We start from the raw sequence: 22,941 nt of genomic DNA on the forward strand, positions 1-22,941 counted from the left end.
GATTGTTATTTTCACGACGCAACATCACTGTTAGGCTATTTAGCGTCATACAAATGGTTAAATGTATGATCATTTAAAAATGATAAAAGGTTTTATATCGACCAGATATATCAAAACTAAATAGCTGAAAGTAAAACGATAAGATGGTTAAGGGCAATATATAAAGCTTCTCGATCCAACGGGGAAAGTAAACGGTATATGTTAATAAAGACAGATGAAAAGTTGTTGGCAATAAGAGACGGTAGAAACATTACATAAAATGCTCAAGGTGATGGCATACAAGTTATAGCTTAGAGTAAATCTTCACTGCTTTCTGGAATTATATAATACAAGTGATGCTTATCGTATCAATAAGTTCTTTCATGTTATTCACATTGTAATACTACTGATCGCGTGTAGGTTGCAGGTCAAAGCACTCTTCATAAAGTTCTTAACAGCGAATGGTTCATTGCAAGAAACGCACTCTGGCTGATTTTCGCCTTTTAGTATGTGGGAGTGGGTTAGATGCATATGATCAATTCAAATTATTGCAATGACTACCTACTCCCTACGGATGGTTCTGTAGGAAGGAGTAAATTCTCCTAGGGTTGGCTTGATGGTGTGAAGTTTATTATTCACTGCATCATTCCACGATGCCTGCCACTTCTGACGTAAAGTCTCTTTGATACTAGGTTTAAAATCAGTATACGGTATTATAAAATCAGATGGTTCTTGAGTTAGGGCCATTTTGGCAGCGCGGTCTGCTTTTTCATTACCTTTAATACCAACATGGCTAGGTAACCAACATTATGCAATATTGTTGGAGGTACTCAGCTTAGTATTTGTGACCAGTTTTCTATTGTGTAGACTCAAATACTGATAGGGAGTCGGACAAGATGATGGTGTTTAAAATATGTTTGTTTTCGATACTTTGCAGAGCAAGATCTATTGTTCTGACTTTGACAGAAACAATTGATGTGCCATTTTTTTAAACGAACATGTGTTGTGTGTTTGCCATTAACGAAGACTGCAGCAGCCTTTTCCACTTCCTTTTGATCCGTCGGTATATATATTTGCGTAGTTTTTTAATTAGGTGAGGAGTTCATGATAAGAGTTGTGGAAGATGGAAGGGTTGGTCTCGGGTTGTTTCCATCATGTAGCATAAAAAGTACTTTTGGTTGTTTAAGTAGCCAGGAAGGTGTTTCTAAGATAGACGTTTTCTGAATTTTAGAAAGATCAGATTTTGTACTGTCTAGGCTGGATGATCTTCTAACGACAAATGAATGTATAGCGTTTAGTTTATTGTCGAATAAGGTTTTGTATTTGGGTTGAAAAACAGCCAAAAAACAGGATTCAGAGGATGTGATACTAATTTGATAGCATACTGAGCTGAAAGCATTTCTTTACGATGTGATAAATGTAGTTCGTTCGCTTCAGCGAGGAGCACATCGATGTCTTAAATGCTCCCAGAGCGAGTTTTATTCCTTGATGATTAATTGGGTCAAGCATCTTCAAATATGACTTCCTAGCTGAACCATAAACAAGGCAACCATAGTCCAGTTTGGATCGAATAAACGTTCTATATAAATTGAGGATGACTTAATGTGTGCTACTACTTTGAGTAGATCTATAGCTTTCAAGCATTTAGCTTTCACGTTCTTTAGGTGTGGAATAAAAGTCAATTTGTTGTCGAAGATATTACCTAAAAACTTTGTTTCCTCAACAACATGAATACGTATTCCGTCCAGCGTGAGTGTAGGTTCATAATGATGTCTTCGTAACTGACAGAAATGCATACATACCGTTTTTGATTCTGAGAATTTGAAACCGTTAGTACTGGCCCAATTTTGAATCTTGTTGATATTTTGTTGTAGTTGTCTTTCAATTGTATGCATATGCTTTGATCGACAAGATGTTAGAAAATCATCAGTGTATTATGAGCAATCCATACCAGGTACCAAACACTTGGTGATGCTATTGATTTTGATGTTGAAAAGCGTCACAGATATACCCCCTTGGGGTAACCCGATCTCTTGCTCGTGCAAATCTGAGAGGGTAGGACCCACTCGTACCTTGAATTCTCTGTCTGTGAGAAAGTTTGATATGAAAGAGGGCAGACGTCCTTTTATACCCAGATCGTGCAGGTCATTTCGTATCCCATACTTCCATGTCGTGTCATAGGCCTTTTCTAAATCAAAGAAAACCGCTACTAAATGTTCCTTCATGATAAATGCGTCGCCAATAAATGTTTCCAGTCTAACCAAATGATCACTGGCGCACCAACTATACCGAACGCCATTTTTTAAAGGAGATAGTGCAATTTTAGTTTCCAAGTACATACAAGCCGGGAATTGATCATTCATTCAATTGTTCCTTCTATCCAAAGTTATGATACATTACCAGGAATTCATAAATCTTTGAAGATTTCCAGAAGAGTTGTTTTTGATGGCTCTGGGAAGTGTTTTAAAAACTGGTAATGTATTTCATCAGACCCAACGGATGTATCATGGGCCTTATTAAAAGATTTCATCGGCTCAAACAGTGAAAACGGTTGATTATAACTTTCTGAGTTATTCGATGTGAATTTCAACTGGTCATTTCTTTTAGAGTTTTTAATTATCAGCAAGTATATTAACATGACATGTTTGTAATTAAAATTCTTGTTGTTTTGTTTCAGATGTCAGAATTAATTTTGTTTTCCCTATCCATTTATTTTGCGGATCGTGTCTCAAACTTATTTTTTTTGTTATAGAGGAACGAGAATTTAAGTTGAAACATATTTTGTCCATGATGTTCTTTTATTTTCATTAACTGTGCGGCGGGCTTTGGTCCGAACAATACGGTACTTAGTTAAGTTTTCGGGCGTTCGACGATTACTATATTTTTCAGTGTTTTTCGAAGTTGTCCAATGGCTTCTTTACATTCTTTGGTGAAACATGACGTTTGGGATCTTTTACAGTTCGGTGAGGACTTGGGAATGGATTCTTCTGCAATCTCGATTAAAACAGAAGTAAAATACTGAAACGGGTTATTGTCGTTTAAAACGGTATTCCTGTTAAACCTAGCTGTGCAAAGTGTTTCAAATTTGGCCCAGTCATCCTTCTTTAAATTTCATCGTGGATTTCCTTCATCAATTGTAACGTTGGTGTTCGTAAGAGAGGTTGGAAAGTGGTTACTGCTGTGAAGGTCATCAGCGAATTTCCAATGATAATCCAAAAGTAGCGAAGGAGAACAAATTGTGAAATCGATACACGTGTACGTACCCGTTCCTGGGTGTAAATATGTTGGTGATTTTGGTGTTATGTAGACACAAGTCGTGAATAGAAAAGAAATCTCCAACCCTCTTGCCTTGTCGCGTATGTAGTTTGATCCCCATACAATTTTATGTTTACGAGACTGACGCTACAACAACGGAAACTCCTGAGACCCTGGAGTAATTTTTAAATGTTGTCTGTGTCTTTAAAAAAAGGTTTGCCGCATGCATAGTACTGCGGGATCATGTTCATTTAAAGCATAAGAATGTCATTGTAGTTGGTTTAAAGTCCTCGGCAATTCCATTGTATGATGTTGTTCTTCATTATGGATCTTTTTATATCAGAGCGGATGTACCTAGGTTAGATCTTTCGTGAACGAATATTTGGGTTTATTTCTCTGGAGGAAGAACGAAATTAAATTTTTTGGTTGTAGGTCTGGGGCCATCCTGAGGACATGGAACAGTTTCTTCTGCATCAATATCCTCAAAGTATCCAAGCCTGTTGTGTAGCTTTATATTGTCATCAGACACCTATTTGTTTGCGACGTTTTTACCTTTGTTATTTTGGCGGTGGAGTGTTGTTGAATATTGTTTGTGTCGATATTGAATTTTTCGGAGGTTTGCAATATGGAATGTTTGAGGTGGAAGGGGATTCAGGTGGGTTTGTTTGGGTTTGGGCGCCTTTCGTTGCTTTCGAGTTTTTTTTCCCTACAGTTGCGATGGTCGGGCTGGGGAGGGAAGTTCTAGCTTGCACATACTTTCCTGGCTCTGGATAGTGGATGTTGGAGGTGAACTTAACCGTCTGTATTTCGTTCTCCTGTTTCCAGGTGTCACAATCGTTTGAATTGGCTTGGCGCTCCTTTCCACAATTGACGCTATGCTCTGCACTCGGATTCCCGATGAGAAGGGTTTTCACATCGGTATCATACTTGGCGTTTCGAGCATTGTTCTTCATCATGGCCTTATTTTTTATGTTTGAAGCATGGAAGTGGATTTGGTGTATATATCTCAACCTTTACCTGTAGAAATCCAACTTCGACTACTTAGTTAATGTTGGTTTGTTGAAGGCGAGTATAATGGTGTTGCTGATCTGCAGATTGTTGTTTCGTTTCATACGAATTTCTACGGACTGCAGTGACACCTTCATTTGTCATCCCTTCGATGACTTCACTGTCGGTGACTCTCGCCAAGTGACGGCAACGAATGACACCCTTTGATGTGTTAAGTGATTTGTGTACGAGACAAGTTACTGGAATGTCATGTGAGGTCTTAATTTTTTGGATGTTCTCAGTATGTGCTTTGCGTTCGCACTCCACTAGCAGACCACCTGATTTAAGTTATTTTAACACTTTTGGGTTTGCCGACTAATCCAAGTATAGTCTTTTCAACTACAAATGGCGATAGTTCGGCAAGTGGTTTAGCTTCATCTTTGGACTGGATTAGCATGAAGCGAGGGAAAGATTCCACGTTATATGGCTCATCGTCTGTGTCTGAAACAAGTTTTGTTCTCTTGTGTTGACTTTTTTTTGATTATCGATTTTCTTTGTTGTTGGTTGATTATTTCGTCACCCGTGCTCTACCATCCTCGACGGAGTGCAACACGGGGACACCTTACAAGTGCCAGGTATACATAAGTGGTATGCTCAGTAGGTAAGATTACCTCCCGACTGACTTGTTGAGCCACCGCCTTCCAGGAAGTCGTCTGACAGTAGGAAAAAGGAAAAATAAAGGGATTTAAGGTAGGGGCAGCGGTGATATCAGGAGTGACACATGGCGAAAAATAGAGAAAGTGAGCACGTAAAGTAAGACCCCCAAGGCCATGGCGCGACCGGCCGATTAGTTGAGACCGGGCTCATCCCGACCACCCGTCTAGAAGAAGTAGAGGCCAGAGTAGTGTATTGCATTGGAAAGCCTCTGCTCAACTATCAGAATCCTTTCCTCCCCCGACACGGGGCGTAACCCACGGCAAACAGATTGTCTGTACTTAGTCGCCTCTTACGATACGTAGTGAGGCACGTCGGGAAATTTCCTGAACCCCGGAACCGCAGGGGTCACAAGTGAAAGTAAAAACTGGGATATTTGCCTGTGTTTGAAGCAAAGTGCAAGCGTATCAGTCAGAAAGTTTGAGAGCTGTTATATTTAAAATTGTCACCGTGTTTTAAAATAGTGTAAACATTTTATTTTTGATTGAGAGAGGGAGGAGATAATCATCTATCTTTGCATCGGAACTCATCGTAGGCCTTTTCAGCCGAAAGATATATATTTTAATAACTTAATCCTAGTATTTAGTGGAGTAACACATATTAATAAAAATGGTCACCATTAACATGTCTGCTTTTCTACTATCCAGTACACAAAAGATGGAAAAATAGTGTTTAACGTCCATATGTTGTCTTTTTTCTGGCCATTAAACCTTCCTTAGGCTTTTCAAAATCTTGCTGTTCTTAGGTTATTCTTGGACGAACTCCTGATAGATTCAATAGTATAGAAGTCAAGAATGTTCTTGGCTGCTCCCCAAAATTCATATTGTCATACGTGCATGGGTTTAATGTGCTTGTTCGAACCATTGTACTTATTCACCTACACAGAACATATGGTTATTCTTAGTAGATAGATTAACTCTTGCTATCGATTCTTCCCATGCGTGGACAAAGACATATGACTGACGGATATAAAACTGATGATATCAAAGCAGATTATCTTGTAACTAGCTTTTGAACACTGTGACATGCATATGCCAAGTTTCGTACTAACTATTCAACACAAATTAGTGTTATAATTAGCTTTTTCTTGTGTTTTGATGCTATTTCAATTTTGTGACCTGTCCGTATCACACAGGATATAATTAGGGAGTATTTACTTATATTCATGTCCAATTGTTTCCTGAGATCTGGTTGCTAATAGGCATTATTTTGTCCCGTTTATTGTGTAAAACAAATTTTGTTTTTTGAATAACTTCCTTAATTATTATTAAATTTAAACCGAATTCAAGACGATACCGATAAGACGATTGGTAAGTATGATTCCCGTGTCTGAACGTAATCAGTTCGCAAAGTTAAAACCCGTAAATGTCAGAAACACCTGTTTTGATTTCTACACAAGAACCCCTTAACTATTGATGCATTCACTCAAATCTGGTATACTAATTGCTATGCATAATTCGCTGAAAGAGGTTGGTTACCAGCATTGTATGTTATCGTTTAGTGGAGTTGTATCTCTCAGTTATCAGACAGAACGATGTTTGCTTCAACACAAGAACTCCTTTAGTTGCTAAAGCATTTGAACCAAAGTTAGTGCAGCTTTAAGCCATAGATGTGTTAACGTTAGTCAAATTTGATTAATGAATTATTAGCTCATCACGTAGTGGAGTTATAATGTTTGTTTCAACGTCATAACCCTTTACTTATGATCCCATTCAAGTTAATTTTAAATAAAGCTTCCTGTTGATGATATTTCACCCCTCTCTTTATGATATCATGTTATATATGATCATCGTCTCCTACCCCTATCGTGTACAACACTGTAGTCCTCCACAACCAACTAAGCACAGGACACAGTTGGAATACACCATCTTAAGTTTGATTTTAAAAGGCGTAAATTTTAATGATGTTCAAGGCGTGAATGATGCTGTGGCATTTCTGTGTTGTTTACTTGCTGCTACGATTAAGCCAGAGTCTCCTCAATACAAAGTTTGCCTTATTCATTCGGGAAAGATTCAATGGTTCGATATATTTTACCTTAACCGTCACAAGGTCAGTGCAGTCATTAGTGGTTGGGATTAGGTATATACAATTTCAGTACATAATGGTCAGCGTGTGAAATCTATATGTCTTTAGCTAATTACCAAATGTTCAGAATTTGTCTACTTGTTTTGGTACAAAATAAGGAAAAATATCATTTACTTTATATTTAGAATTTTAAGCACATTTTCAAGATCTTTTCGTAATTATAGACCCGTTTCTCCCTCGTATTACTTCACCGGATGGCTTTTCCCGACAGAATACCCGTCAATATGAAGGTCACCTGTTTCATATTTTTGTCTATTTTTTGTCCTTAGGGTGACCATTTTATATATACGTTTGAGTTTATTTATATATACTAATGAATATCTTGGAACTCGACCGTCATTGGTACAAGATGGCCGCTATCGCTTAACCGGCTTGAAGCAGCTGTTCTGTTTTTTGTGCCGTTTTCATGATATATGTACTTGTTGCCTGTTTTCGTCTACGTTATTGTGTTCATCATGAATTGGCTATTCAGTTCGTATGTGTTTCTTCGTCTCCTTGTTTTGGAAACGAGAACAATTTTACTTTTTCCAAGCTGTCACAGCTACAACTTCTTTTGTTGTTGAACAAACCGCCATCACGTGATACTCGTCAGTCAACCCGTTTATGCTATGATGGACCCTCATTAATTGCTTTAAATGACCACTCCTTGGCTCTCCACAATACACTGTGCTCTAGACTAAACGAACTGGGACTACATTCATCATTACTTAAATGTCAACAGAAGCGAGAAAAGAAACGTTGTTTCAAAGCTGGCCGACATAGAACAGGACGAGGAATTCCAGTTATTTCCCTTATGCCCTTTCCGGCTGAACAATTTAAAAATTCGACCGTTACCTTAGATAACCTAATTAAAATCCCAAATAAATCATCAACCTTTGTGTCAACTATCCCAGAGATACCCGTGCTTATTGCATTAATCAATGTCCAATCAGTAGGACCTCCAGAAAAGGGCACAGGATTAGTTCATTTTATCAACAATCAGAATATCGACGTCTTTATCCTGACAGAAAAATGGCTAAAAACATCAGGCGATGAGCCCAAGTGAGCGGATCTAACACCCACTGCTTACTCCATCAAGTCGTTCCCCCGCCACTCTCGCGAAGGTGGAATTGCTGTCATCACAAAGAACTCCAAGATCAGACGTTTTAACCAAACCACAACTTTCAATTTCTACCACACATCGTTTGAACTAGTTCAAACCACACTTACACTAGAACAAAGGTCAGTACATTTTTTCTGCCTATACCGCCCTCATCCTAGTAGAAAAAACAAGCTGACTGAATCTCTCTTTTTGGAGCAGTTTCCGAATCTCCTGGAGTATGGAAATTCGATAGGTGACAACCTGATTATTCTTGGAGATTTTAACTTTCACTTTGACTGTCCAGGAAACCCAAACACATCAAAATTCATAGATTCCATTAATGTTTTCAACCTCAAACAGTTAGTTAACTAACCCACCCATAAACATGGTCACATTTTAGACTGGATCCTTCATAGGCCTGATTATAATATTCTACGTTCCTCCCTGGTATCCCACGAACTTGCATCAGATCACCTCTGCATTATATGCCATCTTGACGTATCAGTCCCTAACCCTCCACCTTTATTTGCTACTAAGAGAAACCGCCGTATGATAAATAGAACCATACTAGTGCATGACATTCAAGCAAACCTAACAACTTGCCTACCTCCTACAGCAGAACAACTAGATAACTGCCTGCCTTCTTTGCTCGACAAACATTCCCCAGCCACCAAGTGTAGAGTATCGATTTAAAAGTGTTCTCCATGGTATATCAGTGTTAGGGACTAGCTTCGCACTGCTAAAAGAGACCACCGAAAAGCTGAGACGCCTTGGCTTTCCACCAGACTCACTATTCATAAGCAAATATATGAAGCCGCTAAGAAGAACGTTACAAACATAGTCCATGCACCGAAATCAGCCCACTACAGTACTAAGATCACGGAAAGTTCTAGCTGCAAAGAACTCTTCGAGATTACTAATGTCAAGGAACAAATGTACACCACGTCCAGCTACCTTCCCTAGTCGACCTTCCGGACCTGTTTGGAAATGTCTTCCATGACAAAGTACACACCATTAGAGATAAGCTTGACTACACAATTTCAATTGATTCGTCGTCACCATACAGTTGGGATACATACTTTCAACGGCAACCATTAGCAGCATTTGAACCTGTCTCTATGGATTTAGTACGTACAATCGTGATGAAGAGTGCACAAAAGTCATGTGAACTTGATCCAATTTCAACATCACTGCTGCTTGAGTGCTTAGATCCAGTATTGCCTTCACTAACTGATGTTATTAATGCCTCTCTCTCTCTCATCCGGGGAATTCCCATCATTTTTCAAAACTGCTACTGTAAAGCCTCTGCTGAAGAAACCAACACTCGACCATAACGATTTAAAGAACTACCTCCTAGTTTCTAATCTCCCATTCATATAAAAAAATCTAGAAAATTTTGTTCTATCCCAGCTTGTATCTCATCTGTATTCAAAGTTTGTTTAGCCACGTACAATCTGCATATCGCCCTTTCCACAGTACTGAAACTACTCTTCTAAAAGTAGTTAATGACATTCCCTCGGCTTTGGATAGCGGAAAGATTACAGTCCTCACCCACCTTGATTTGTCTGCAGCATTTGACACAATAGACCATGATATGTTACTTCACCGTCTCCAGCATGTATTTGGCATTCATGATACAGGCTTAATCCGGTTCAAGTCCTACTTGGTCAACAGGACACAAATTGTGTCTGCAAAAGGAATACACTCCAGTCCAGTTGATCTATGTTGTGGTGTTCCACAGGGGTCTGTTGTTGGACCCATTCTGTTCATAATATACACCCAGCCGCTCTCAAGTGCCATAGATGATCATCCAGTGTCTCACCCATTGTACGCTGATGACACCCAAATATACATATCTAGCCACCCAACTGAAGTTAAAGCTACCATCCAAGGTGTAGAAAGGTGCATTTCTGATATGAAATCATGGATGACATGTTACAATTTGCAGATGAATGATGATAAAACTGAGGCCATTCTGATCACAACACAAAGGCTTTCTCAGTCACATCCTTTATCTCAAAAAATAAATATCATTAACACCAACATTAAATTCACACAGTCAGTACGAAACCAAAGTGCCACTCTGGACAGTACTTTCAAGTTGCATCAACATGTCATGAACATATGCAAGGCTGCATATCTTTAGCTGAGACACGTCAGCTCCATTCGCAAATATCTTTCAGTTGATGCCGCTAAAGCACTTGTATGTTCATTAGTACTTTCAAGACTGGACTATTGTAACTCAGTTCTGTATGGTTTATTTCAATATCTAGTCCAGAAACTTCAAAATGTTCAAAAGACAGCTCGGATCATACTTAGAGTACCACGATCAGAGCACACCTCCCCGCTGCTCTGTACCCTACACTGGCTATCCATTCGATCCAGAATCAAACGCAAAAGTTGTTCTCTGTGCTACGTTTCACTGACGGACTCCAGTCCAACATACCTATCCGACCTCAACCATGTGTACACACCAGCAAGATACTTACGCTCCTCTTCTGACAATCGTATACTCATTATTCCTAATACGAAAACGAAGTCATATGGACAATGTTCTATTGCATACCAGGACCCATCATAGTGGAATGAATTGCCCACGGAACTTAGACACAAAGACACAGTGATCCCAATCAAGAGTGCTCTTAAAATGCACTTATTTCGACTGCAAGAAGAAACTTATAGACCTAATATGTTCCCTACCTTAAATATTTTCATCATGTTTTTTAATTTCATGGTGTTTGTTTTTGTAATAATACCATTATGTATGTTTTTATGTTTTAGATGTTATTTAATGTTGTATAGCGCTTAGAGCTTCTAAAGATTAGGCGCTATACAAGTCCTCATTATTATTATTATTATTATTATTATTATTATTATTATTATTATTATCATTATTATATAGTCTGTTGCTAAGTCTCTACAAACCACTGCTAATGTGATTTTTGGACAGATTCTTCCTGTTACAAAGCTTTAGTCATGGTCGTAACTTCTTAAACAGGGCAAGCTGACTCATGATAATTATAAGTCGTCTGCATGATAACTGTACAGTGAAGCGTACTCATGTAACTACTGATATGATCTTTGAGAAAAAAATTCAAAATCGTAATACAAAAGGATTTGTAAAAAAAGGTCTTATTTATTATATCCTGTGTTTCATGCAGTGGTGCTTCGAAGGTCATTGTATCGCCTCAACCTCTCTTCCAAATGTACCAGGTTGGTATGCTTTTCTAACTATTGCCTATCATTGTCTGTTGATAATTGTTGTCAGCGTTAACGAACATTGCCGATTTATGTAAGTACTTTTGTTGTCTGAAGCCTAAGCACACCATGTTTAATGCAGCAAATACATTGTAGCAGCAGATTTTACACCCATCATTAGACTATTTATTATGTATAGAATACATTTTATTTTCCTTTCAACAACATGTTACTATTTAATTAAGATGAATTCTAGGTTCTGAATCAATAGTTCTAAAGTCCTTTTTTAATTTTCAGCTAAGGAATGTCCAAAGGTAGCTACGTCTGTTTATACCGGTTTTTCGTAACCGGTATAGTATAGCTGTGCAGTAAAAAGGATGGCAGAGATAACTTTTAAGAAAGAGTCGTTTACCAGTGCATATTAGCTTAAAATATACTAATACTACAAAACAAAGTGGAGAATACAGAAACTGGGTAAAATGTTAGTTGTAGGGGTTTGATATTTTATTTTATTGTTGTAAATGTATTCCTACCGATATCGGAACACCATTATGTCTGAATCATAGATAATTACCGGTTCTGGCCTAGTAATATCTAGTATAAGCTGCTATTTTGTCCCATTAGAGGAAGGACAAATTCAATTAAAAAATTTGGATATATAGTCAGGCGAAATATTTTATTTTGATGGTACAAAATATATGTTTGTTTTGACCCTGATACAAATTATCATTTTGCAGAGGATTGTTTATATGGTGATGCCATAGGTGTCGTAGACAAAGGTCGAACTTGCGCCGACATCATTCGTGACGTTCCCCATTATTGTACTGATGGCTATTATAAGAGGATTTGTTGCACATCATGTGCAAAAATAGCCACAAATATTCCAGGTACGTGTGTACATACGTAGGTATGGATGCATATATCGCCCTTAGGTATATAGCTTAGTAAACTTGAATTCTAATGTTTACATTTTGAAATCTATTTATGATAGAGCTTGTTAGTATTAAATACATTTAAACACTGTATGGGACATGGAACGTTGCAAGAACCAGCGTCTTTGCACACTTCTTTTGTTACAAACTGTGCCATATTCAAAACAATTTAATCCGACAAAAGTTTTAACGTTTTCAATGCAGCTTGAAATATATCTTGCATTGCTTTTGTTGCACTGAATTCCCTTGAACAATTCCTTTCCGTATTTTCTGCGTAACATGTATTTTTTCTGTCTTGATAAAAACTGTTTTGTTTTGTGAGCTTCGTTTCATTGTCAGTGTGTTTATCTTTTATGTCCCTGGCTATCAGGGTTTATTGTAGATTTATTGAAAAGCTGACTATTCGATACCTTTTCTAAATTATTTCATCTGATGACTTTCGGTGTTTTGTTGAGTTTTCTCAATTAGAATTAAAACCTGAATTTCATTTAAACTTTGCAGGATGTCCCTATGGAGACACTGCTAGAGGTGGTTGTGCAGGAATGGTAGGGGGAGGTTGTTATGCCGGACATAATGCAGAACTATGCTGTAAAACCTGCCATGGCCTTGAAACGTCTTACCCAGGTAAAGTGCAATCAAATGTACAGAGAATTTTGCTCTATTAGCAGTTGTTCGTATACTGATACGGATACATATAGCTTAGATAGAACCTCTTGAAAGTTCAGTATGTTGGAAAAATCATAGTCGGAAAGTTGAAGTCTATATTCTAATAGGTTGGTTAGAGACAGCTTGATAATTCACACGTACTTTCGCAAGCATATACAAATGGGTATACTCACACAATATCACTATTTCTTTGAAACACTAGACTTTTAAGATACAAAATGCAGAGAGGCTCAAAACAGTATCACACTCATAGTGAAACAGAATGAATAGTAAACTGACATAGAAAACCTGGCCCTAACATCAACATTTCACAGATAACTCTCGGCTTAGGAAATTTCAGCGTTCAATTTTGAAGTCATGTTTCAAGTTCGAGCAATGCTGTCTGAATCTTACGAATTTAGTCATCAAATGTTAGCGCGGGCTTAAAATAAATACGAGATTCCAGCGATTTGATGGAAAACAAAGTAAGTCCGATTGAAGTGGATGATTGATTGATTGATTGTTATTTTTACCTCGCACCAGCTTTGTTAGGCTATTTAGCGCCATACAAATGGTTATATGTATGATCATTCAAAAATGATAAAAGGTTTTATATCGACCAGTGATATCAAGACTAAATAGTTGAAGTAAAACGATAGGATGGTTAAGGGCAATATATAAAGCTTCCCGATCAACGGTGAATGTAAATGGTATATGTTAATAAAGACAGATGAAAAGTTATTGAAAATAAGATAGGGTAATAACCTTACATAAAAATGCTCTAGGTGATGGCATACAAGTTATATATAAATGTAAATGTTCATAGCTTTCAGGAATTCTATAATACAAGTGATGTTTATTGTATCGAAAAGTTCCTTCATGTCATGCACATTGTAATATTGATCGTGCGTAGGTTGCAGGTCTGACATAATGTCTCTTTGATACTAGGTATATAAGCAGTAGACGGTATTTTAAAATCAGATGGTTCTTGAATTAGGGCCATTTTAGAAGCGCGATCTGCTTTTTCATTACCTTTAATACCAGGATGGCTAGGTAACCAACATTATACAATACTGTGGGACGTACTCAGATTTGTCGTTTTGACGAGAACTTTGATCAACAATGGGTTCTTCAGTTTTCTATTGTGTAGCGACTGATTGATTGATTGATTTTATTTTTACGACGCATCAGCACGATTAGGCTATTTAGTGCCAAACAAAAGGTCATATGTAGGGTTATTTAAAAGTGATACAAGGTTTCGTATCTACCAGCGATATAAAACCAAAGAGTTGAATGTAAAACGACAAGATGGAAAAGGTAATAAATAAAGCTTCCCGATTGACGGGGGATTGTAAACGGTGTATCTTAAAGATGACAGATGAAAAGGGGTTGAATGTAAAGGATGGTTTATACATTACTTAAAACTTCTAAACAAGATGGCATAAAGTTATAGTTTAGAATAAATATTTACTTCTTTTAACAAATCTTGAATACAACGTGAATGTTTGATTTTTTAATGTCTGGAAGGCTTCTGATAATTAGATGATGTGGAATTGTTAGAGAAACTGTCAGCAATATTATTTGCTATGTCACGTTTTGAACTAAAATTGTTAGTATTCAGCTTCAGATATTATGTTTTCTCTCTCCGTCTATTTTGCGGATACTGTCCCAAACTTTCTTAATAGAGCAACAAGACTTTAAAGAAGAAACATATTTCTTCGATTATGCTCGTTTACTTTCTTTCATTGTGCGGCGAGATTTGGCCAGGAGAATACGGTATTTACTTAAATATTCGGGAGTCGGATGATTGCTACATTTTTTCAATGCTTCTCGGCATTGCCTTATGGCTTTCTTACATTCCTTGGTGACCCAAGGTTTTGGGGTTCTTTTATAGTTCGGCGAGGACTTGGGAATGGAATATTCTGCAATCTCTATTTAAATAGAAATTAAATGCTGAATAGTGTTTATAACGGTGAAAACTGTATCCTCATTCAGCGTAATTTTACAGAGTGTTTCAAACTTATCACAGTCGGTTTGCTTTATATTTCATTGTGGAATTGCGTCATGAATAATAGTGTTGATATTTGCAAGGCAGATTGGTGTGCGTGTGTGTGTGATTTGGATTTTTAACGTAGCTTTAACAATTTCTCATTCATATAGCTACGATGTCTGCAGTGCGGCAGTTTATAGTGATGTCTAGCACTGGGTAGATTGGAAAGTGATCACTGCTATGAAGGTCATCAGCGATCTTCCATTCATAATCCATAAGCAGCAAAGGAGAACAAATTGTCAAATCGATACACGCGTACGTACCCGTTCCTGGTTGCAAATATGTAGGTGATTTGGTGTTATATAAACACAAATCGTGTCTAGAAATGAAGTCTTCTACTTTCTGGCCTTTGTCACTTATGTGATTTGATCTTCATTAAATGTTATGGGCAGTATAATCTCCCAGTAAAACAAATGGCGCCGAAAGATGTTGAACAAGATTGTCTAATTCATGTGGTACTAGGTTAGTGTTTGGTGGTACGTAAATAGAACAAAAGGTAATCTCTCTATGTAGAGTGACGCTTACAGCAATAACTTGCACATTCGTGCTTAAAGGGATGACGCTATGAGGTGTTCTATTGTTCACAACAACAGAAACTCCTCCTGAGGCCCTGTCAATATTTTGAAAGTAGGTGTTAAGCAGGTAGAAGATTTTTTAAGTGTGATGTTATCTGTATCTTTCACGCATGTTTCATGAAGGCATTGTACTACAGGATCATGTTTGTTTAAAAGTAGGAGAATGTTATTATAGTTGACTTTAAGTCTTCGACAGTTCCATTGTATGACGGTGTTCTTCATTATAAATTAAATTGAAGATTGTGGAGCTAAGTTAAGCCTTTCGCGGAGGCAATCTGTGTGTTATTTTCTCTGGAGGAAGTACGGATATGGAATTTTTGCTGGTAGGTCTGGAGCTACATTGAGAGCATGGAGCAGTTTCTTCTGCATCCATGCTCTCAATGTCTCCAAACCTGTTATAGAGTTTGATGGGGTCATCTGACCCCTTTTGATGCCTATTTCCTTGAGATTTGTTTGTATTCCTTGGTGATTTCGGTGGTGGGTAGTATTGAAGGTTGGTGGAGTAGGTGTTAGGTCGGGTAAATCTGTCCGTGTTTGAGCGTCATTGTTTTCTTTGGGATTTGTCTTCACTGCAGTGGATAAGTATAGTCCATGATAGGCTGTTTTGGCCTGTATAAGGGTTCTGCCTCTGGATAGGGAATGGCAGATGTGTACGTTACCCTCTGTATTTCCTTCTTCTGTTTCCAAGTATCACAATCCTTGAAATCGGCGTAGTGCTCCTTACCACAGTGGACACAATGCAGAGTTGCTCTACAATTATATTCCTGCTGTGAATGGTCTCCTCATCGGTCACATATTTAACTTTTTGAGCAGCGGTCTTCGTTATGGCCATATTTCTGACACTTATAGCATCAAAGGGTGTTCGGTATGTAGATCTCCACCTTCACTTGCAAAAATCCAACATTGACCACTCTGGGTAACGTTGGTTTGTTGAAGCTGATTACACTGGTGTTGGTGTCCTGCAGATTGTTATTGCATTTAAAACGTAGTCTACAGACTGCAGTGACAGCTTCGTTTGTCATCCCTTCAAGGATATCTGTGACGCTGACTCCAGTCAAGTCACGACAGCGAATCATTAATTTTGACGTATTGAGTGTTGTGTGAGCGAATGAGGTCACTGGAATATCGAAGAATTTTGTTTTCATTTTCTTGATATTTTCTGTTTGATCACGTCGCTCACACTCAACAAGAAGGCAACCCTATTTCAATTTTTTAAACTCTTTTTGGTGTTCCACTGGTTCCGTAATTGTCTTTTCAATACCAAAGGGAAAGAGTGCGGCAAGCGGTTTTTAGGCATCTTTAGATTGTATAACCATGAATCGTGGAAATGACTCAAAACTATATGGTTCGTCATCCGAGTCTGGTACAGTTTTTGTACGTTTGTGCTGATTTTTTATTGATTTTCGATTTTGGGTTGTTTAAAATTCAGCACCCCTGCTCCCCGCCCACCTTGGAGGTCAACAAGGGGAAACTTGTCAAGTGCCAGGGATACACATATGCTATACTCAGTTGATAAAATTACCTATGATTGACCCGTGAAGCCACCGCCTTCTAGGGTCGGTAACATTACCTCCTGATTGACCCATTAAGCCACCGCCTTCTAGGAAGTCTTCTAAGACTTGAGAAAGGGAAAGCAAAATGGATAGACTGTAGGGGCAACGGTGCTATGAAGAGAAATACAAGGTGAAAGATAAAAAGAATGTGAGCGAATAAATAAGGACTTCCCAGGGCTCGGCTTGACTAGCAGATTTGTCGAGACCGGGCCCATCCTGACCATCCATCTAGAACAAGTAGAGGCCAAAGTAGTGTATTGCATCGTAAAGCCTCTACTCATCTACCATGATCCTTTTCTCCCCCGACACTGGACGCAACCCACGGCAAAACAGGTTGCTTCTACTTAGTCGCCTCTTACGACACGGAGTGAGGACACATCAGGACAATTCTACAACCACGGAACCGCAGGGGGCAATTGAAGTGTAACTGATCACATGTCTTACAGCTAGGCTTCAACGGTAAGTAAAATTAATGAATTTTATGTCTCGAGGAAGAACCATCGCATATTAATCATTCCGTTGCAAAATATAAACCAACCAAACAATTCAAATATTTCAGACTGCCGATGGGGAGATAAGGCTCCTTGGTGCGCAACTCTGACGCCTCGGGAATGCTACGCAGGACAAAATGCAGACCACTGCTGCATAAAGTGCAAAGTTACCTTCAAAACGAATATACCAGGTATGTGCAAACTAGACGCATTAAGATTTCTAAAATGAATAGACACTTCACGCACTGACAATAAATACATATGCCACTGAATGTTCTTATCTACGCAGAAAAAACAAGCATAGCAATACTATATCTATCTGATTAGGAAGTGTTAAAAAACAAAGCAGAACTAATACAGATGATTAAAAGAGGGTACATCTACCTAGTTATAATTGATCTGTTAAAATGGATGTTTATGAAAAGGTCAAATTTTCTAGTTAGTGTATGGAACCGATCTGCTCACAAAGCTGATTATGAACACTTGCATATGTATTAAATTGGGTTCTGTAAACAAAATAGCAAATCAATGATACCTTGCTTACACAGTTGCATTCGTCTTCATGACAGAGACGAACGGAATGAGAAATAAAGAAAGTATATCTTTAGAAACGCGTTATCTTACAGGTTGTTAATATTGGTCATATGTATGTATGTATATATATATATATATATATATATATATATATATATATATATATATATATATATATATATATATATATATATATATATATATGTGTGTGTGTGTGTGTGTGTGTGTGTGTGTGTGTATGTATGTATCTATACACTTTTTGGTACTTCATATATATGAAACACGACGAACTTAGAATCCTAAGCTTCTCTTGTATATCAAACAAACGTACACTACGGTGTTGTTTGCTTGATAGCTGGTGCAACGATATATGGCCACTTCTGACAATATGGAAATCATGTTACAGTTAACCAAACGGTTGATTTAAGTTGACAACCTTTGCATATTTATTTCTCGTCTACAATTACATTAATAAGTTTTAAACCATAAAGCTCCTTTAAACCGGTTGAGACGAGGGAAGTTTGTGACATTAGGTGAAGTGATAGATCACAGAAGCACATGTTGTTGAAGCATATGTATGTTTCTTGGTTTGTTTAATAAGTGTATGTGGTTCTATTGGTAGTGAGTAATTGTGTACATTTAGTTTGTATTTGTTGTTGGCATTTGCTCATGATTGTATGTTCTATATATTTAATTGCTATTGTGTGATTCATCCTTGTCCATAATTGAGGGTAGGGGTTCGGCCTACATGTCTAGTGTCACGTAGTATAAACATGTTTACTAAGTTTGATTTCTGGATACAGTACTGATTCTAATCTAGTAACTTTCTATCTACAAAGTTTGCTTACAGTTTGATGGAAATTTCTATATAGACAACGGAGAAGTTTGAATCCATATAAGACTGTTTCTAACTTAAACTTTTCTGGAAATGAACTTTTGACTCATATCCTGGTTCTTACAATGTGTTTCAGGTTTTTATATTAAAACTGATTATGTTTAATAACTCATTCATACTTTAATATCGAAAGTAGAATCAATCTTATTGTTGTGTTCAATTTTAATTTGATTATGTGTGTGTGTGTGTGTGTGTGTGTGTGCGATTAGGATTTTTAACGTAGCTTTTAACAATGTTTCAGTCATATCGCTACCATGCCTCTAGTGTGGCAGTTTATAGTGATGTCTAGCACTTGGGCATCATACCGCAGACACGTAACACGATATCCCACCCAGTCACATTATCGTGACATCAGACCGATCAGTCCTAACACTATCCCCCTTAACGCTGAGCGCCAAGCGAGGTAGCTGTTGTACCATTTTTGTAAGTCTTTGGTATTACTCCTCCGGGGTTCGAACCCACAACCTACCGCTTCCGAGGAGGACGCTCTAACCACTAGGCCACCAGAGCGGTCTTTTAATTTGAGAGGAATTATTTACATTATTTACCGGAATTACAAAGTGTTCTTTGATTTTTGGACTGAATCATTATTTGGGGATTATAGCAAACTCATTCAAGAACATTTTGGAGTATATCATTGTCATACATGACGACTGTTGGCACATTAGTACAAGAGTGCATTCAAGACTATCGGCACATCAGCACATTCAAAAATGGAATTAATTCTGAACACTGCTAGAATTCTTGTCGAATACTCTACAATTTTGGACTTGCACTGTAACTTATAGGACTTTTTGGGATTTAATACGTAAGTTCTTTTATATGCTCACTTGAATACTCTATTGAAAAATGTTTTTGTTGAAGTTTTCTAAACGTGTGGTTGGTTTTCGCTTCTTTGCTTGTTAGTTTATGGCCATATATTCGTTAAAAGTGATAAAATAAGAATGACTATCGTATACCGTATTTTTTGTGCAAAAGAATAACTATCGTATACCGTATTCTTTGAGCAAAATTTTGCCAGTACCCTCGTGGAAAACAATTATGGTGCGCTTCCGAATTAAGTTTAATCTTTTTACTCTTTCTTAGACAAAAGGTTCCGCATAGGAAACCACACATATTTCCTACCTGTATTTATTCCGTTTTGAAAGTAAGAAATTTTTATGCATAAGAACCATAAAAGTGGGTAATTATTTTCAAAGATATAACTTGCATAGCCACATAGGTCAGCACGAGTACCCCTAATAGCAAATGAAGCCTTAATACACGTTTATGAGCGTCTATGACATAACTACAAATACGCGAAATATTGTGAAGATAGGAAAGACATAGTTGATTTGTTTGTTAATAAATATCAAATAAAAGAATTGCAACTGTATCATACAATTCCTAGAATTGGTTGATTGATTGATTATATTTTTACGTCGCATCAGAACGATTAGGCTATTTAGCGCCATACAAAAGGTTGTATGTAAGATCATTTAAAAGTGGTGAGAGGTTTCGTATCGACCAGAGTTGAAGTATAAAGGAAAAGATGGTAACGGTAATGGTGACAGTGATGGCATACAAGTTCTAGTTTAGAATAAATGTTTACTTCTTTCATGAATTCTATATTGCAAGTTCCGTTTATTGTGTAAAAAAGTACCTCCATATCATGCACATTGCGGTACTGATTGCGCGTTGGTTTTAGGTCGAAACACTTCATAATGTCCTTAACAGTCAATGGTTCATTCAAAATAAACGCACTCTGGTGGGTCTTTGCCTTTTAGTATGTGGGAGTGGGTTATATGCGTATGACCAATTCGAATTCTTGCAATTACCACCTCCTTTCTACGGATGGTTCTGATGATGGAGTCCATTCTTATAAGGTTGGCTTGCTTGCATGAAGATTTTTATTCACTGCATTATTCCATGATGCCTTCCATTTCTGAAATAAGGACTCTTTGATATTTGGTTTAAAATCAGTATACGGTATTTTAAAATCAGATGGTCCTAGGGATAGGGCCATTTTAGCAGCACGATCTGCTTTTTCATTACCTATAATACCAATATGGCTGGGTAAGCAGCAGTTTACTATATTGTGGGAGATACTCAGCTCAGTATGTTTGACAAGAGTATTATTCAACAACGGGTTCTCCAGTTTTCGACTGTGTAATGACTTAAGTACTGATAGGGATTCTGAGAAAATGATGCTGTTTAAAATACGTTTGTTTTCGAGATATTGCAGAGCAAGATCTATTGTTCTGATTTCGGCAGCAAAAATTGATGTGCCATTTGGCAAGCAAGCTTGTGTTGTGTGTTTTGCACAAACAAAGGCTGCATCAGCCTTTTCCTCATCCTTTGATCCATCAGCATAAATTCTTGAGTAGTTTTCTAATTTGGTGAGGAGTTCATGATAAGAATTGTGGAACATGGAAGGGTTTGTCTCAGATGTGTTTCCATCGTGTAGCTAAAAAACTACTTTTGGTTGTTTAAGTAGCCAGGGAGGTGATTCACTGATGGACATTTTCAAGATTTTGGAAAGATCGATTTTGATACTGTCAAGGCTGGATGATATTCTAATGCCAAAGGAAGTTATGGCGTTTGGTGTATTTATTTTCGTACAAGGTTTTGTATTTGGGTTGAAAAACAGCCGAAAAGGCAGGGTTCAGAGGGCATACTGTGCGGAAAGTATTTCTCTACGATGCGATGAAGGTGGTTTGTCGCTTTGGCGAGAATGCTTTCACCCCGTGATGTGTTAACAGCTCCTAGAGCGAGTCCTATCTCTTGATGATGAATTGGGTCAAGCATCTTCAAGTAGGCCTTCCAAGCTGAACCATAAACAATGCAACCATAGTCAAGTTTCGAGCGAATAAACGTTCTATATAAATTGAGAATGACTTTTCTATCAGCACCCCAATCAGTGTGCACTACTACTTTGAGTAAATCTAGGGATTTCAAGCATTTACCTTTCAAGTTCTTTAGGTGTGGAATAAAGGTCAGTTTTCTGTCGAAGATAATGCCTAAAATATTGTTTCCTCGACAACTGGTAATGATGTTTGTCCAGAGCCAGTTAGGTTGAATTAGGTACATTTCCTAGAAACAAATATTGCTAATAAATAAATAGGAACCTTTATAGATATTGATGGATAGATGGTGAAATTATGTCGTTTCGTTTTGTGTTGTATGCAAAGCAATGCATGTACTAATATTAGTTACATTTCTACCGGTCCTTTTCATTATTTTACAGTTCTGAAAAATGTTTTATTATTATTAATAGCATTAATTATTATTATTATTATTATTATTATTATTATTATTATTATTATTCTCATAGGCTGTGAATACGGGGACCGGAACGACTCTTGCGACCGTGCACAGTGTACGACGTATGACCAACACTCACGAGAGTATGTTTGCTGTAAAACATGCCACGATTTTGGCGCTACAATTGTAGGGTAGACGAAAAGTAAATAAAATATGTTGAGATGTCCTTCTAATATGCTTTGCACTGTGCATATTGTAAATAATAATGGCTAAGAAGAAATGGTTTAGTGATACAGTATGCATAAAAATGTTTTCCGAAGATAACAAAAAATACTTGTATCGATTAAAGGAATTGCCTTGTAACCTGCGTTCACCTTTGATTAGGTTATTGCTCTTATAACTGTGGAGGAATGGATGATAATATATGCGTGGCAAACATATATAGCGATAAGAACAAAATGCCTCGTGGTACATACAAGGGATAGGCTGACCATCTGCAAGTAGGCCCTGATATTACTTATCTACATGATCATGCAACAGAAGCAAATATGAACTTACGTCAGCAAGTGAATAATGTACACCAGACACTTTAAGTACTAGAAAATTGTTGATATCTATACAAAATCTAAGATAAAATTAAGTATTGAGTAACAGTCAAATGCACAAATTGTGATTTTCTCCGTTTTCATTCATGGGTCAGATGCAATCGTAAATTAAAATTAAT

General features: G+C 37.5%; 1 protein-coding gene across 1 annotated transcript in view; it reads left to right on the forward strand.

The window, feature by feature from the left end:
• The window catches only part of LOC149794477 (A disintegrin and metalloproteinase with thrombospondin motifs 12-like), a 46,916-nt gene extending 24,336 nt beyond the window's left edge, over positions 1–22,580 (forward strand). The window contains exons 15-19 of the mRNA XM_089966574.1: positions 11,263–11,314; positions 12,037–12,186; positions 12,733–12,855; positions 17,614–17,736; positions 22,288–22,580. Of these exons, the coding sequence (XP_089822700.1) occupies positions 11,263–11,314; positions 12,037–12,186; positions 12,733–12,855; positions 17,614–17,736; positions 22,288–22,412 (573 nt within the window). The 3' untranslated portion in view covers positions 22,413–22,580. The remainder of the gene's footprint in view (positions 1–11,262; positions 11,315–12,036; positions 12,187–12,732; positions 12,856–17,613; positions 17,737–22,287) is intronic.
• The last annotated feature ends 361 nt before the right edge of the window (positions 22,581–22,941 follow it).

This window comes from Sinohyriopsis cumingii, chromosome 8, assembly GCF_028554795.1.
Source record: "Sinohyriopsis cumingii isolate HCF-2022 chromosome 8, ASM2855479v2, whole genome shotgun sequence".
In the NCBI taxonomy this organism is placed as follows: domain Eukaryota; kingdom Metazoa; phylum Mollusca; class Bivalvia; order Unionida; family Unionidae; genus Sinohyriopsis; species Sinohyriopsis cumingii.